General features: G+C 40.1%; 1 protein-coding gene across 1 annotated transcript in view; it reads left to right on the top strand.

Moving 5' to 3' along the window:
• Nucleotides 1–17,855, top strand: part of OVCH1 (ovochymase 1) — a 173,544-nt gene that overhangs the window by 47,177 nt on the left and 108,512 nt on the right. Inside the window, exons 13-15 of the mRNA XM_053719672.1 lie at nucleotides 6,503–6,631; nucleotides 7,630–7,939; nucleotides 15,986–16,242. Coding sequence (XP_053575647.1) covers nucleotides 6,503–6,631; nucleotides 7,630–7,939; nucleotides 15,986–16,242 — 696 coding nt within the window. The remainder of the gene's footprint in view (nucleotides 1–6,502; nucleotides 6,632–7,629; nucleotides 7,940–15,985; nucleotides 16,243–17,855) is intronic.

Here is a 17,855-nt window from a genome sequence, read left to right as displayed (position 1 = left end):
CACTAAAGAACTAATATACTAACAAAATTCATTATTATATATTATCCTTAAAATTAGGTTTAATATTTACCTATGGCCACGCTTATCCTTCAGAGTCCAGGACCGTGCTAAAAAGAGGATTAGTGCCGTGGATCCCAGAGCCTCTTCTAAGGGAGATGGTCCTTAAAGGGATAGGAAAGTCAAAATTAAACTTGCACGATTCATATAGAGCATGTAATTTTAAGACACTTTTTTTAAATTCACTTCTATTTTCAAATGTGCTTTGTTCTCTTAGTATCCCTTGTTAAAAAATAAATACGCACATATCATACACTAGTGGGTGCTGCTGCTAATTGGTGCCTGTACACATTTGTCTCTTGTGATTGGATAACTAGATGTGTTCAGCTTCCCATCAGTAGTGCAATGCTGTCCCTTTAGCAATGGATAACAAGAGAATGAAGAAAATTTGATAATAGAATTAAATTGGAAAGTTGTTTAAAATTGTATGTTCTATCTGAATCATAAAAGAAAATTTTGTGGTTTACTATCCCTTTAAGCACAGTACAGGGGCGGAACTACCATTGGTGCAGTGGCATCAGGGCCCAAGTGCTGGGTGGTCCATAGCAACCAGTCTATATAGATAGGTGTGAGCATAATGTGAACAAACCTAATACAGGGGAGACTTTTATTAGTGCAGGTTCCAGGTCCATCTATCCTCAAAATTATACAGAGCAGCATGTATATTACTATTGCTTATTTCTGAGTTGCCTTTGGGGAGCCCAAAAAATGTTTTCTTTCATGTAATTGGCAAGAGTCCATGAGCTAGTGACGTATGGGATATACAATCCTACCAGGAGGGGCAAAGTTTCCCAAACCTCAAAATGCCTATAAATACACCCCTACCACACCCACAATTCAGTTTTACAAACTTTGCCTCCTATGGAGGTGGTGAAGTAAGTTTGTGCTAAGATTTCTACGTTGATATGCGCTTCTCAGCATTTTGAAGCCAGATTCCTCTCAGAGTACAGTGAATGTCAGAGGCATGTGAAGGGAGTATCACCTATTGAGTTCTATGGTTTTCCTCATGGGAGATCTATTTCATAGGTTCTGTTATCGGTCGTAGAGATTCATCTCCTACCTCCCTTTTCAGATCGACGATATACTCTCATATTCCATTACCTCTACTGATAGCCAAACCAGTACAGAAACGGTTATCTGCTATATGTGGATGGGTGTCTTTTGGTAAGTATGTTTTCATTACTTAAGACACTCTCAGCTATGGTTTGGCACTTTATGTTAATGTAAAGTTCTAAATATATGTATTGTACTTATATTTGCTGTGAGTCAGGTTTATGTATATTTCCTTTTGCAGACTTTCAGTTTCAAAATGGGGAAAACATATTTTGGAAGTTATGTTTTTCTTACCTTCTTCAAAATTGACTGTTTTCATAAATTTTCACGGGCCAAATTAGGCTCGCGAAGGCCGCAAAATGCTAATATTTACTTCATCATTCTTGGCGTGAGAAATTTTTGGCACGAAGGTACGTTTGGTGATGCAAATTCGCCATTTATGGCGTCTTAGTTGATGCCAGGTTCCTTGCACAAGGTTGTGTCTGCCATGACGCGAGTTGCATCATTTTCGGATGTTGGCACCAAAAAATTTCATTTTGCGTTGCGCGTCATACTTGGCGACAAATAATTTTATTAAACCCCACTTCCTATTTGCCTCATGCCTTTTTCTATGTTCAGGGGGCTATGCTGTTTGCATTTTTTCCCCATTCCTGAAACTGCCATATAAGGAAATTGATAATTTTGCTTTGATTTTTCTCTTACATTTGCAAGATGTCTCAATCTGATCCTGTCTCAGAAACCACTGTTGGATTCCTGCTGTATGATAACAGTTCTACCAAAGATAAGTGTATCTGTTGTAAATTAACAGAGATTATATCTCCAGTGGTAGTATGTAAGTTGCCAAGCTTTTACATGCAGAGAATGTATCCATCAGTACTAGTACAATGCCTGTTGTTCCTTCAACATCTAATGTACATGATATCCCTGTGAATATAAAATTTTATTGCTGATGCGATTCAGAAGGCTTTGTCTGCTATTCTGCCTTCTAATAAACGTAAAAGGTCTTTTAAAACTTCTAATAAAGTTGATGAAATTTCAAATGACCGACAACATACTGAATTATCCTCCCCTGAGGATCTGATTCAGAAGATCCTACATGAGATATTGACACTGACAAATCTACTTATCTCTTTAATATGGAGTATATTTGTTCCCTGTTAAGAGGTGTTGATTACTTTGGATATTGAGGAAACTAGCCCTCTTGGTACTAAAACTAGTAAATGTTTAAATTCTGTTCCTGATGCTATTTCTGATATGATTTCAAACAAATGGAATAGGCCTGGTACTTCTTTCATTCATTCTGCTAGGTTTAAAAAGTTGTATCCTTTGCCAGCAATTAGATTGGAGTTTTGGGAAAAAATCCCCAAAGTTGATGGGGCTATCTCTACTCTTGCCAAATGTACTACTATCCCTATGGAAGATAGTACTTCCTTTAAGGACCCTTTAGATAGGAAACTTGAATTTTATCTAAGGAAAGCTTATTTATATTATGGCTATCTTCTCAGGCCTGCATTTCAATGGCTGATGTTGCAGCTGCATCAACTTTTTGGTTGGAAAGTTTAGCGCAACAGGTAACAGATCCTGATTTATCTAGCGTTGTTCACTTGTGTCAACATGCTAATCATTTTATCTGTGATGCTATTTTTGATATAATCAAAATTGATGTTAAATCTGTCTTTAGCTATTTTAGCTAGAAGAGCTTTGTGGCTCAAATATTGGAATGCTAACATGGTATCTAAGTCTATATTACTATCTTACTATCTTTCTTTCAAAGGTAACAATTTATTTGGTTCTCAGTTGGATTCAATTATTTCAACTGTTACTGGGGGGAAGGGAGTGTTTTTTTTACCTCAGGATAAAAGATCTAAGGGTAAATCTAAAACATTTGGGCAGTTTCTGTCCAAAATCAATGGATTCAGAGCATTGTCTCTCACGGGTATCGAATAGGATTCAGAGTAAGACCTCCTGTGAGATTTTTTTTTTTCCTCACACGTTCCAGCATATCCAGTGAAGGCTCAGGCTTTTCTGAAGTGTTTCAGATCTAGAGCTTTCAGGGGTAATTATACCAGTTCCGTTTCAGGAACAGGGTCTGGGGTTTTATTCAAATCTATTCATTGTCCCAAAGAAACTTTAAAAATGGTGACTATAAGGACTTTTCTGCCTTTTGTTCAGCAAGGTCATTATATGTCAACAATAGACTTACAGGATGCATATCTTCATATTCTGATTCATCCAGACCACTATCTGTTTCTGAGTTTCTTTTCTAGACAAGCATTACCAATTTGTCGCTCTTCCATTTGGCCTAGCGACAGCTCCAAGAATTTTTTCAAAAGTTCTTGGTGCCCTACTCTCTGTAATCAGAGAACAGGGTATTGCGGTGCTTCCTTATTTGGACGATATCTTGGTACTAGCTCAGTCTTTACATTTTGCCGAATCTCGCATGAATCAACTAGTGTTGTTTCTTCAAAGACCTGGTTGGAGGATACATTTACCAAAAAGTTCCTTGATTCCTCAGACAAGGGTAACTTTTTTTAGGTTTTCAGATAGATTCAGTGTCCATGACTCTGTCTCTAACAGGAAAGAGACAAATGAAATTGGTTTCAGCCTGTCAGAACCTTCATTCTCAGTCATTCCCTTCAGTGGCTATGTGCATGGAGGTTTTAGGTCTCATGACTGCAGCATCGGACACGATCCCCTTTGCTCGTTTTCATGAGACCTCTCCAACTTTGTATGCTGAATCAATGGTGCAGGGATTATACAAAGATATCACAATTAATATACTTAAATTCCAATGTTCAACTTTGACTTAGTGGTTAAATCACCACCGTATAATTCAAGGGGTCTCTTTTGTTCGTTCAACTCAACCTTGACTGTAATCACAACAGATGCAAGTCTTTCAGGTTGGGGAGCTGCCTGGAGATCTGACAGCACAAGGGGTTTGGAAATCTCAAGAAGCAAGGTTACCAATCAATATTTTAGAACTCTGTGCTATTTTCAGGGCTCTTCACGTTTGGCCTCTGAAGAGAGAACCATTCTTTTTTGTTTTCAGACAGACAATGACAACTGGCATATGTCAATCATCAGGGTGGGACTCAGTCCCCTAGCTATGAAAGAAGTATCTTGGATACTTGCTTGGGCAGAATCCAGCTCTTGTTCTGCAGTACATATCCCAGGTATAGACAATTGGGAAGCGTATTATCTCAGCCATCAGACTTTACATCCGGGGGAGTGGTTTCTCTATCCAGATTTTTTTTTTCCAGATTGTTCAGATGTGGGGCCTTCCAGAAATAGATCTGATGGGTTCCCATCTAAACAAACTTCCCAGGTACCTGTCCAGGTCCAGAGATCCTCATGCGGAGTTGGTGGATGCGTTAGCAGTTCCTTAGTTTTACCAACCTGCTTATCTTCCCGCCTCTAGTTCTTCCAAGAGTGATCTTCAAGATCATCATGGAACATTTGTTTGTATTTCTGGTAGCACCAGCATGGCCTCACAGGTTCTGGTATGCGGACCTTGTCTGGATGTCCAGTTGTCAACCTTGGCCACTTCTTTAAGACCAGACCTTCTGTCTCAAGGACCATTTTTTTTCCATCAGGATCTCAAATCATTGAATTTGAAGGTATGGAAATTGAACGCCTAGTGCTTAGTCATAGAGGTTTCTCTGACTCGGTGATGGATACTATGTTACAGGCTTGTAAATCTGTTTCTAGGAAGATTTATTATAGAGTTTGGATGACTTACTATATATTTTATGTTGGTGTTCTCAAAAAATTTCCTGGCATTCTTTTAGAATTCTTAGAATTTTACAGTTTCTTCAGGATGGTTTGGATAAAGGTTTGTCTGCAAGTTCCTTGAAAGGACAAATCTCTGCTCTTTCAGTTTTTTATTTCACAGAAAGATTGCTAAGCTTCCTGATATTCACTGTTTTGTTCAGGCTTTGGTCTGTATCAAGCCTGTCATTAAATCAATATCTCCTCCTTGGAGTCTTAATTTTAGTTTTGAAAGCTCTACAGGCTCCTCCTTTTGAGCCTATGCATTCTTTGGATATTAAACTACTTGGAAAGTGGTGTTCCTTTTGGCTATCTCTTCTGCTAGAAGATTTTTTGAATTATCTACTCTTTCTTGTGAGTCAACTTTTCTGATTTTTCATCAAGATAAGGCAGTTTTGCGGACTTCATTTTAATTTTTACCTAAAGTTAGGAATTTTAACATTAATAGGGAAATTGTTGTACCCTTTGTGTCCTAATACTAAGAATTATTTGGAGAGATCCTTGCATTCTCTGGATGTTGTAAGAACTTTGAAATATGTTGAAGCTACTAAAGATTTCAGGAAGGCTTCTAGTCTGTTTTTTCCGGTTCTAGGAAAGGTCAGAAAGCTTCTGCCATTTCCTTGGCATCTTGGTTAAAGCTTTTGACTCATAAGACTTATTTGGAGTCGGGTCAGGCCCGCCTCAGAATCGCAGCTCATTCTACTAGATCAGTCTCCACTTCGTGGGCTTTTAAGAATGAAGCTTCGTTTGATCGGATTTGCAAAGCAGCAACTTGATGTATTTGCCTTTTCGGAAGCAGTTTTTGGTAGAAAAGTTCTTCAGGCAGCGGTTTAAGTTTGATTCCTCTGCTTTATGTTAAGTTTTCTTTTTTGGTTGTGGATTTAATTTTTTTCAGCGGATAATGGCTGTTTTTATTTTGTCCCTCCCTCTCTAGCGACTCTTCTGTGGAGTTCCACATCTTGGGTATTACTATCCCATACGTCACTAGCTCATGGACTCTTGCCAATTACATGAAAGAAAACATAATTTATGTAAGAACTTACCTGATAAATTAATTTCTTTCATATTGGCAAGAGTCCATGAGCTAGTGACGTATGGGATATACAATCCTACCAGAAGGGGTAAAGTTTCCCAAACCTCAAAATACCTATAAATACACCCCTCACCACACCCACAATTCAGTTTAATATATAGCCAAATAGCGGGCTCATGGACTCTTGCCAATATGAAAAATTAATTTATCAGGTAAGTTCTTACATAAATAATGTTTTTGCACCAGGGCCTTCTGTTAGTAGGCCCACCACTGAGGCCGGATCTGGGTTCTACCGCACTAATCTTCCTCTTAATGTGACCCTGTACTCTGAAGAAGGGTTGGATTAGGTAAGAAGTCGTCCTAAAGGTGACACACTGCAACCTGCAGCAAAGTTACATTTAAATTTGTTTTTAAAAAAGAAAATTTTAATAAACATTCAGAATTTTAGTTTTTTAAACAAAGCAAGTACAGAATAGTGCAGCACACAAATATTCTTTCAAACTATTTTTTTTCTAAATGATTTGTAAGAAACAAATCACTTATCAATGAAATGTTGAAATCATTGCTTTTGTTTCCTTTTATGTCTTTCAGCTAAGTTATGTGGTTCTTCACTCCCTCCTCCAATTTTCAGCCCAAGAAATACTATGTTCATATTTTTCAGAAGTGATCAGGAAACCAATTACCCAGGATTCAAGGCCAGCTTTGTATTTTTGCCTTCTGGTAAGTTTGCACGCTTGTAACTGCTGAAGGACAAATTTTGACCAGTTTCCATTCGTAAAAAGGACAGTCTAGTCAAAAATTAAACTTATGATTCATATAGGGCATGCAATTTTAAACAACTTTCTAATTTACTTTTATCATCAAATTGACTTTGATCACTTAGTATTCTTTGTTGAACGCTACACCTAGGTAGGCTCATATGCTAATTTCTAAGCCTTTGGAGGCTGCCTCTTATCTCAGTGCATTTTTACATTTTTCACAGCTAGACATGGCTAGCTCATGGAGTTATGCGAGTCGGCGCTGATTGGCGAAATTGCAAGTATGTCAAAAGACAGAAATAAGTGGGCAGTCTGCAGAGGCTTAGGTAAAAAGTATATTAATATGCAAAACTGGGGAATGGGTAATAAAGAGATGTATTTTTAAACAATATAAATTTTGGAGTAGATTGTCCCTTTAAAATGAGACAGGCCATTTTGGCATTTTTGCTCTGTATTGGTTTCACCATAATTACCCACTCTCAAGTGCACCCATACTTCGTATACACCATTTTGTAACTGGGCTTTCTGTATGGGTACATAAAATAAGGAAAGAAGGGGGACTTCCAGGCGGTGGCCAACTTACTGGTCACACTGAGCTTCAGCTCCTGAGTCATTCACCACTTTTACCTAAAATTACATTGAAATCTTGGTGACAGACCATCTAAATAGGTGGGGAAGCTCGAATGAAGGCACTCTGACCCAAAAGAAGGGGTTTTGGATTGTGGTGTGGCCTACGAGCCCTCAGTATCGGACTTTGTACTTTGAGGCCTTCCCTTACTACTGAAGCCTCATCTGTCCTCATAACTGCCGCGCCATTGTTGCACGGCCAGTGCCATAATTTAATGAAAGAAAGTAACACACGTATCGACATAGAATGGATACAAGAGAAGCATCACTAATAGCTACTCTTACCAGATTACTGGACGCTCAACTTAAAAGCATTTTGGATCATTTTTAAAGTGAATGGGGTAGTGTACGCACGCCTAAGCCTACAACATGCTCCTCTAAGATTCTATATGGAATTGGGCAGCCAGCTGTGGTTGTCTGAGTTTTCGAGCTGGAGTGTGTCACAACCCTGTGCAGGAGAGGCGACTGAGCTCACCCAGACCATTGGGAGAGTTGTGCTTGAGCGGAAGTGGTTGCGTTCTGCAGATCCTAGCCTTGCTCAGGTTGTGAACGAAAATTCCTCAAAACAGCTACGTAAGATAGTTGGAGATGTACTGAAGAAGATGAACGGACCATTTCATGTGACACTCGGGAACTCTCCAAAGTTATACAGCTTTGTTTTTTGCCTAGAGCGTGCCCATGGCATGTGAAATGCGGCGTGGGTTAGGTGAGACGAGGAGACAAGGACTGATATCCTGGGTATCTGGTTTGTGCTGTTATGTTTGAAAGGAACTATGGAGAAGTGGTGTTGGCATGAACCTTCTATTAGACAGTGTGCTAGGTATCTTATCAGCAGGACTTTTGATATCTACATATTTATATTAAGTCATTCTCCTGGTCTGCTTAAAGTTAATTTGCTCTCGCAACTCTTGTTAGGAAACACAGAATTATACTTAATTAGCAGTATTGAGTTCCTTGTGTCAGCTACTTGGTTTCCATTTTGTATAGTTGCCAAGTCTCTCCATCAGATGGCAGTAAAGTCGCATTTATAGCATACCCACTTACCTTTACTTTTATAAAGGTTCCATTAGGATCTAATAGACCTGCTTTCATTTCCCCATACAGTCTCATAGGAACATACTGTGTGGGTCCATGCCTCTAACTTCATCCATAGCTGTGTTAACATTATATATTGGGCTGAGCACTTAAATATTGCAGCTGCATAACATACTCCTACATAGATGACAGATACTTTTGAAAGGTCTCTCTCCCTACCTTATTAATAAGTATACTGCAAATTATTTTATATTCATTCATAACTCATTATGTATCAAATTTACATTATAAGCTACTGGTCTCCAATTGGGGTCCAAAAGAGGCCCATTTTGTGTTTTTATTTTTTTTTTTTTATTCCTTTTCCCCTAAAAATCCCTACCCTGATTCAATTTCTATCCCAGGAGATACGAGAGACCCTTATTTCAGTAAGGGGAATTATTGTTTCTGATTTTCTATTATGTTGTAAGGGAATATTTTAATTATTAATTGAAAATTTAGAGGTTAACTTCTATTTGCATGACTGGGCGATTGTCTACTTAATTTGACATTCAACATGTAAATGGTACAGTGATTCTCCTATGTCATTGAAGCTGAGTTTTTTTTTTGTTTGTTTCCTTTTGCCTGCATCTCTTTTGCAACCTCAAATAAAATGTTAAATTTAAAAAAAAAAAAAAAAAAAAAGAGAAAAAATTATAAAAATAGTAATTTATAGCAAACAAAGGCAACATACTAAAAAGGATGGAGTTATTGGTTTAATGCTAAAATTTGTTGTGCTTGAAATTTTTTCTCTCCCATTATGTTCCCAATTAAATACATTGTTTACAAGCAGCTCATCTATCTCTATTTTGTCATTTTAAAATAGCTGATTTTGCCAGTTGTATCCCTATATATACTGAAAATTTTAGTAACTTAAAGGGATATTTAACATCAGATGCATGCTAGAAAAAAATGTATTCAAAGCAAAGACTAGCCTTCGAAAATTTGTATTAGTATTATCCTATTAGTTTAAATATTGATTATATAAGTGTAAAAGTTTAGTTTCTATAAAGTACGCTAAATTCTATAACATAATGGGTGCTGCCATGTTTGAAAGTTTTCTATTCGTACTTTGTGGAGAAATAATTAGGGGGAAAAAAATATGTAAACCAGACCCACATCCTGATTATTTTTTTTTTTTCTTCAAAAGCTTTGACCATGAAACAGAAATTACATGAGAATAACAAAAATAAATAGCAAAGAAAATCCACTGTTTACATGTAAGGACAAGAGACTTGAGTGTTTGACATGTCAATACAAAATAATCTCAATAGCAAATCAAGTCAATATTGATTGAACAGACTTCTTTTCAAGAAACAAAGACTTAAGACACAATAATGAAATATAAAGGGGACTCATAGGTCCCCAGCTTTCCTGAATTGTTGATTCAAGAGAGGGGGAGGAATAGGGATAAATGTTAACTCACATGTAGGACTCAAATGAAAGTCTTGTCCGCCCTCTACATCATTAAGCTCAGTCAGAGGTCAGAATGTTGGGTCTCCACTCTGTGTCAATTTTATCTTTCCAATCCACCCACACAAGTTCGAAAAGGTCTGTATTTTAGAGTTTATAAAATGTATCCTTCTCCATGGGGTGTATGTGGGGGTGTATGTGTCATATTCTGGCCCAGCTAGGAGGGGACACCTTTTTCAATGCACAGGCTATAGTGTTTTTAACAGTTGTAAATAGGTAAATACATATGAATAATTGGTGCTTCAGTAAAGTATGTACACCTATATGTAGCAGGGCCATGGACGGAGAACTGGGGAGGGGTATTCCCAACCCGGCCAGGGCCAGGAAACAAGTGTTCCATAGGGACTGGATCTTAGGGCACTCACCAGATTGTGTTGCCCCTCTGACCACAGCCTCTACAACATTCAGGGGACACTCTCTGGAACATCTTGGCTATCCTAGTTGGGACATAGTACCAGTGGAATAGGAGTTTGTAAAAGGTTTCATATAGTGCAGTGAATAGCCTTCTGAGTAAGTTCTAGGGTACATCCCCAAATATGGGGGGATGCCCAGGAGGGACTCCCAACGCTGCAGGTGAGCCGGTGTTTCAGAGAATGGGGTGCCTCCAAGTAACAAATAATGTAGGGATAAAGGCTTACAAAGCCTATAACCTTGGTTCCAGACGGTTTCCCAGGGGGTCAGCGGGTGAGCCAAGCCTGGCTTGAAACCCCAACTGAGTAAAAAAAACTTTTGATTCTATGAAATTCAAAGGGTAAGACTGGTGGGATTAGGGGTTCAGTTCCAAGCTGGGTAAGAAGTTTAAATGAGCCCTGAGGGGAGGAGGACCAAAGGTCTGAGACCAGATTGACTCCTAGTTGAGCCCATTTATGTGGGGTGAGTTTCCTGTAATCCCATGAGAAGGCCAGCGATAGAAGTTATAGGAGAGGGGTGCGGGGCTATATGGGCATAGTGCCGAAGCTTGTCCCACATAGCTAAACACTCACGAACCACAGGATTAAGTCTAGTTCTCTACGACAGTGTGGGGGGTCCATACTAGGTCTCGAAGGTGAATTTTATAGAGTAGGAAAGCCTGATTGATCTCCATTTGGATTGGGAGTGTTTGACTCCCCATTGTGCAACATGGGTGTGCATCGCTCCCTCGTAGTATCGGAGCACAGAATGGGACGCTATACCCCCAGAGGTTTTAGGGAGTTGAAGTATTTTGTGCACCACTCTGGGGGGCTTACCTTGCCAGATATATTTCGTCAGTTCACTTTGAAACTGTAGAAGTATGTGCTTAGGGATCCTAATGGGAAGGCATCGAAATAAGTGAGTAAGCTTGGTCATAAAGGACATTTTTAATGCAGCTATCCTACCTAGCCAGGGAAAGTGAGAGAGGTTCCAATCGCGCTTAAGTGAATGGAGCATTGATAAGAGGGTGGTAATTGTCCTTAATTATCTGGGGAAAATGGCCAGAAAGCTTAAATCCTAGGTGTAAGACAAATTTCCCTGTCCAGGTGAAGTCAAATCTAGATTTCAGGGAGGCTAACTGGTCACAAGGGATATCCTGCATATATATATATATATATATATATATATATATATATATATATATATATATATATATATATATATATATATATATATATATATATATATATATATATATATATATATATATATATATATATATCTATATATATATATATATATATATCTGTTTTTGATCAATTTAGCTTATAGAAAGAATGGGCTCCAAAGAAAGCCAAAATATCCATCAGTCTAGGAATAGAATGTGCAGGATCCCACGAGAACAAAGTAACATTGTCTGTAAATAAAGCTATCTTGTGTACCGAACAAGTTGGCTCCTTTTATTTGAGAGTCCATTCTAATTTGTTCCGCCAAAGGTTCTATGCCAACGCGAATAACAAGGGCGATAGCGGGCAACCCTGCCTAGTGCCATTTGTTATGGAGAACGTCGAGGAGTGGAGACCACTTACTGAGGCTGTGGGAGTAAAGTACAGGGCTTTAAACGCTTTTACCATTTCGCTAGGGAACGGAAAGCTCTCAAGTACCTCCCACAGATACTGCCACCTAACTCGGTCAAAAGCCTTCTCTGCATCAAGAGATAACCAATAAGGGCCTATAAAGTTTGGCGGAAAGGCTGAGAATATTAAGCAGCCACCTAGTGTTATCCGGGCCTTCTCATTGTGGGACAAACCCCACCTTATCTGGGTTGATAAGGAATGTCAAGAGACTTGCCACATGGTTAGCCAACAGTTTAGAGTAAAACTTTGTCAGTGTTAATGAGGGATATCTGCTATAACTGGTACATAAGGAGGGGTCTTTGTTCGGTTTTAGGATAGTGACAATGGTGGCTTCCAGAAATTCTTTTTTAAAACAGCCTTCTTCTCTAGCAAGATTGTAAAGCCTAAATAATAGTGTGGAGAGTTCCCGAATAAAGATTTTATAAAAATGAACTGGGAAACCGCCTGGACCCGGGGATTTAAAAGACTTCGAATTTTTGATGGCCCTCTGGGTTTCCATAGGTGAAAAGGAGGAGCTTAGGAGGTCGCGCGGTTCGGGAGTAAGTGTGGGAAGCTTTAGGGAATCTAAAACTAAGCGTATATTGTCTAAGGAGGTTTCCTGGGGCTTCTCAGATCTACCTATATTATACAGGTTAGAATAATCGGCAAATGCCCCTCCTATTTGTGATGGAATTTTAAGGAAGGAGTTTGAAGAGCGTATGCTATAGATATGTGAGGCACCCACCCGGTTTCTAATTTTGTTGGCCAGTAGGGTGTCTGCTTTATTACTTTTATAGTAAAACTGCTTTAATTTGGTTAGGTTCAGTTGTGTTCTATGAAGCTCAATTTGTGAAATGTGGTTCTCGACAGTTGCAATTTGATGCGTTAAGGCTGGAGACAGGGTACCCCTATTTTGTGTTTTTAGATTTCAAAGCTTAATATGGGCTTGTGAAAGGGTGAGGCTGGCCTGCTTTGTAAGGTGTGCTTGTTTGGTAATCAAAAGCCCCCTTGTGGGGCATTCGCGGCTCCCCATCAAGTGTTATCCTGGACTAATGAATTATCGTTAATTTGTATAAAATGTGATATCCCTACAGAGCTCTTCTCTAAATGGGACATCTCCAAGGATATGGTGAGGCATGCGTCATGTGGCCCTAGTATGTGAGATGTTTGCCGAATGGATGTCAGCCAACACAAGGTCGTGGTCAGACCAGGCACATAGGGAGATCTTAGCTTGTGTAACTAGGTCCAGTGAGTCAGCTGTGGAAAATATGTAGTCAAGCCTAGTGTACAATTTATGTGGGATTGTGAAGTGTGTATAGTCCTTGTCCATTGGGAGGGTGGCTCTCCAAATGTTTTCATAATACCCTGAGCAAGACATTAAGTTGCGAAACCTGTTAGCCAAAAGTTCAGCAGGCGAGTGTTTTATCTGTATCAATAGTTTTCCTGTCAGCTCTATGGTCCCAAACCCAGCCAAAAGGACTCTACCCTGTTTGACCTAGTCTAGTACATGTAGGATGTGCTTTAGGCATTTCGACTGATGAGTGTTGGGAAGATAGATGGAGGCCAGCGTGTAGACTACGTGATTCAATTTACAAATCAAAATGACATATCTTGCTTGGGGATCTTTAATGACCTGGATTAATTTGAAGGCAAGTCGCTTATGAAGTAAGATTTTTTTTTTTTTTTTTCTTGGTAAAAGGGGCAGATTCAATGTGAGTGTAGGACTTGGAGGTGAGTTTGAGGGGCTCATTCACTAACCATTGTGTTTCCTGAAGGAAAACAATGTCTGGGTTATGATGCTTCAGAGATCGGATCAACAAACTGCCCTTGTGAGGGGAGTTGAGGCCTCTTAACATTATGGGTAAGGATGCGTACTGTTGACATAACCAAAAATTGGGGTGTGAGTAAAGCCAAAGTAATGTATGCAAGCTATTTAATGGGGATAGGTAGAAGGGGGGGGGGGAGATAGGGTAGGTTAGACACTGGTAAAGTGTCTTGGAGGTGGACTACTTCCACCACACCTTCAAAGAACTCTAGTATGGACTTCTAAGTGGGGGGGGAGAACACTGTGCTAAAGAGCAGAGGTAATAAGGGCCGATAACGCCAGCCCCGCTCTGTGAAAATCAATTGTATAACCATAACAAACAGTTAACCTCAAAATATACAATTCAGATTAATATAAAGAAAATGTAAAAAGTGCATATCTAAACATTTGCAGGTGCTAACAGAACAATCCAAGAAAAATAGGTTATTAGCTTGCAATGGCTTGTGCTAGTTAGGTCCTCCGAGGAGCCCACCAGCTCATGGAACAGGACCTGTAGATATTCATGAAGATCTCCCTGCGAAACAGACTCTGGGATACCCCTAAACCTTATATTGTTGCATCTGGACCTGTCCTCAAGTTCCAATTGTGAGATTTGGTCAGCCAGATTTTCCGAGTATGAGAGCAGGCTAGATTGGTCCACAGCAATATCATCCTGTTTGCACTCCAACGCATCTACCCTTTCTCTTATTTCAGAGATCTCCTTAAGTTCAGCAGAGCTGCGCTGTATCTCCTGGGTTATGGATCGGGTCTGCATAGCCAGCATTTTTTTTTTTTAGTGTGAATTCTGTAATCGTGTTGAGATGAGGCCGTAGAATGCATACTAGACTGGGACTCCTTGTCCTGAGTCTGGATCACTTAAATCTCTGTGGGTCTCCATGTTTGGTTCTTTAACTGACTGTGTAAAGTGGTCATACACTGTTTTCTTGGACTTAGATATAGACTTGGGGTGCTTCCTGGCAGAATAAGGAATTGTAAAGGCCACTGGACCCTGAAAAGAGCAATCTCAAAGGGGACTGCAATTCTGTCACAAAGCACAAAATACACACCGCTGTGGAAAAAGGGGGTTAGGTCAACTAAAACGGTTACAAATCAGGCATTACACATATACCTTTAGAGCGGGGCTGGAGGGCGTCTCAAGTGGCACTACCTCATTTTATCTGTCTGTTTATTCACCATCTGAGGTTACATACGAGAGAGAAAAAACCTTTAGGGGTGCAGCCTCTAAATGTTTGATAGGGGAAGAAAGGACCAGAAAAGACACCCAACCTCCACCTCAGGGAAAATGTGGATACGACCCAGGAGGAAGGGGAGTGGAGGTGACCCACCTGTACACGCCAGGCAGGAAAGGTAGAGGTGGAGAGAATGTATGAAGGAGAGGGAGTAAGAAAGTTTCAAAGGGATATGAGGAGACAACCCACCAGGTGTGTGGAGAGAAAGTGGGGGTAAAGGACACAAAGCAATAAAACAGCAAATACTAGTAGCCAGTACCCGCTTCACAAACCACAAATAGTAAAGACAGTTTACACAACTTGGGTACAGATAAACAGTATGTCGCAGCTTTACGGGCTAAGCCTACAGAGCGCCACGCAGCCACCCAGGGACTCAGCACTCCCACCTCAGGGAAAATGGGGATACAAAAAAAGGAAGAAGAAAGGGGATGTGGTGGCGACCAACATAATTTGGAACAATCAGCACAAGTATAGGAGGTTCCGGGGTAAAATATGCCCAGTAAAGGTTAAGTTCACAAGAGTTCTGGCTTATACCCTCTTTAAAGGAGAAGTTACTAAACCTTTTTGTGCAAAATAAGTTGTGGAGAGCTATGAGTAATTAGGGGGAGTTGAATGTTCCTGGGATATCTTGGGTAGGTAAAAAAAGCAAAAATATAGGGGTGGGTTCCCTGGCCTCTTGACCGTTTAGAGTAATAGGGGCTGGGGAAAGTTCCAGACTCCTCACCCTCCAGAATTGAGCTACCACTGATGTATTTTGTGGCAGTTCTGTGATATCAATTACCTAGGCTGATGAGATCTATTACATATTTCTCACCAGGATCTATCCAGCCCTGGGGGGTAAATGGGGGATAGGTGCTTATTGTGGGTAATCAGGTGCGGGTGAATTGACACACATGTATTGACAGGGTATGAAGGTTTAGATCTCACCCAGCTTGAAGTAACAAAGTCCTAGTGTTGATCAGGAGGTGACAGGCTCAGCTAAGTTGCAATGAGATGGTAGGCCATCTGAGAGCAATGCCCAGACCATGCACTGGCACAGCCTGACCCTTTTTCGGGTGATTAAGCCTGTTGTCCAATCAATGCAGAAGCCCTGGTGATCCCCGACCTGGTCCGGTGGATAAAGGTGGCCTTGAAAAGAGGGATGGGCCTGTTATTGGCGCTGATGCGGCTAGCTGCTCCGGCGACAAAGAGGAAAAAATGGCCGCTTTTCGTGCTCCTTCGGATCAACCTGAGGCCTCCACTACGGACGTGGTCAAAAACACTGTGCCAGCCGGCAACAACCTTTCTCCTGTACAGGCGACCCTGCGCAGGAATACGGATCTAACAGCTCAGAGGAACTCCGGTCAGGCTAAGGGAGTGCTCGCCGCTCTGTCGCTTGCTGGGTGCATCGGTGGTGGGTGGTAGGTAGGCCCAACAGACTTTAAGGCCTCTGCAGTGATGCTCGCCAAAACAGGGTACCTCCTGTTCTCAGCTCTGGAGCGGAGCCCCGACCCTCAAGTGAGATGTAAGGGTGCTCTCAGGATTGGAGTAGTCAGCTGCTGTAGTAGGTTCCAGATACGTGGTCTGTACTCAGGCTCCCAAGCTGCCTCTAGATGAGTTAAAGGGTCAGATACCCACAAAATAAGTAGTTGCAGGCTTAATACATTTCTCTGAAGTCAGAGTAACTATTTTTAAAAAAAAGTCAGAAATAATCCACCTTTCTGGGCAGACTTGTACAGAGCTCTCACAATGTGAGTCTGCTTAGCATGGCAGCAAACTCCGCCCCTGGTTTGCATTTATTTTATTGAGCTATAGATATATTCCTAATTGCTTGTAGCAGGACAGTAAGATAAGGTTATAAAATAAGGGACATGAAACCCAAAATGTTTTTTATTATTCAGATACAATTTTAAACAACTTTGCAATTTAATTCTATTAAGTTTTGCTTTATTCTCTTGGTATCTTTTATTAAAGGTGCAGCAATGCACTACTGGGAGCTACCTAAACACATCAGTAAATCAATGAGACATTAATGCAGCTAGCTTCTTGGACCTGAGCCTACCTAGGTATCCTTCTCAACAAAGGATATCAAAACAACATAGCAAATTAGATAATAGAAGTAAATTAAAGTTGTTTAAAATGTATATGCTGTATCATCTGAATCATGAGAAACCAATTTTACAGTCCCTTTAAACTTCACTCAGTTAACCCCTTTACAGCCATAACAACGGGAGGTTGGATAGTAACTCACCGTCTTCAAAATGTGTATAGACGGATGTGTAATCTAAAGTGTGTAGAGACGGATGTGTAATCTAAAGTGTGTAGAGACGGATGTGTAATCTAAAGTGTGTAGAGACGGATGTGTAATCTAAAGTGTGTAGAGACGCATGTGTAATCTAAAGTGTGTAGAGACGCATGTGTAATATAAAATGTATGTTTCGGTCTCATGTTTACTGCCACTTTCATAGTGGAAAATATTATTTTGAAATTATTTGCTTATCCAAAAAAGTGAGAGTAGTGTTCACTACTGGTATCTTAGTCTCTAGTCATTGGAGAGTGCAAGTTACAATTTGTGAGATTTAAAAGAGACTGTCACCCATTCTTTTGTAATTCAGACAGAACATACAACTACACTTTACTTCTATTATCAAATCTGCTTCGTTCCCATGGTCTTTGTTGAAGAGATACCTAGGTAGGTGTCTGGAGCACTAGATGGTAGGGAATGTGCTGCCATATAGTGCTCTTGCAAATGGACAGCATTTTCCAGGTGCAGCTGCTTGGAAGCATCAAATCTTGCAGCGTTACCTATGTGTTTAACTTCTTTGATAGGAACTATAAAAATATTGCAATATAGGCTCACTAATTTAAATTAGTGAGCCTTAGTCTGGGTCTGTAGATGGTTAGGAGGCTTTGACTCTGTACCAAGAATACTAAAGGACTAAACACCTCCACTACTACTGTCTGGCTAGCATTGCC

The sequence above is a fragment of the Bombina bombina genome, chromosome 6 (genome assembly GCF_027579735.1).
Source record: "Bombina bombina isolate aBomBom1 chromosome 6, aBomBom1.pri, whole genome shotgun sequence".
NCBI lineage: Eukaryota > Metazoa > Chordata > Amphibia > Anura > Bombinatoridae > Bombina > Bombina bombina.
The sequence above is the reverse complement of the archived record's forward strand: the minus strand, read 5'-3'. Positions and strand labels throughout refer to the sequence as shown.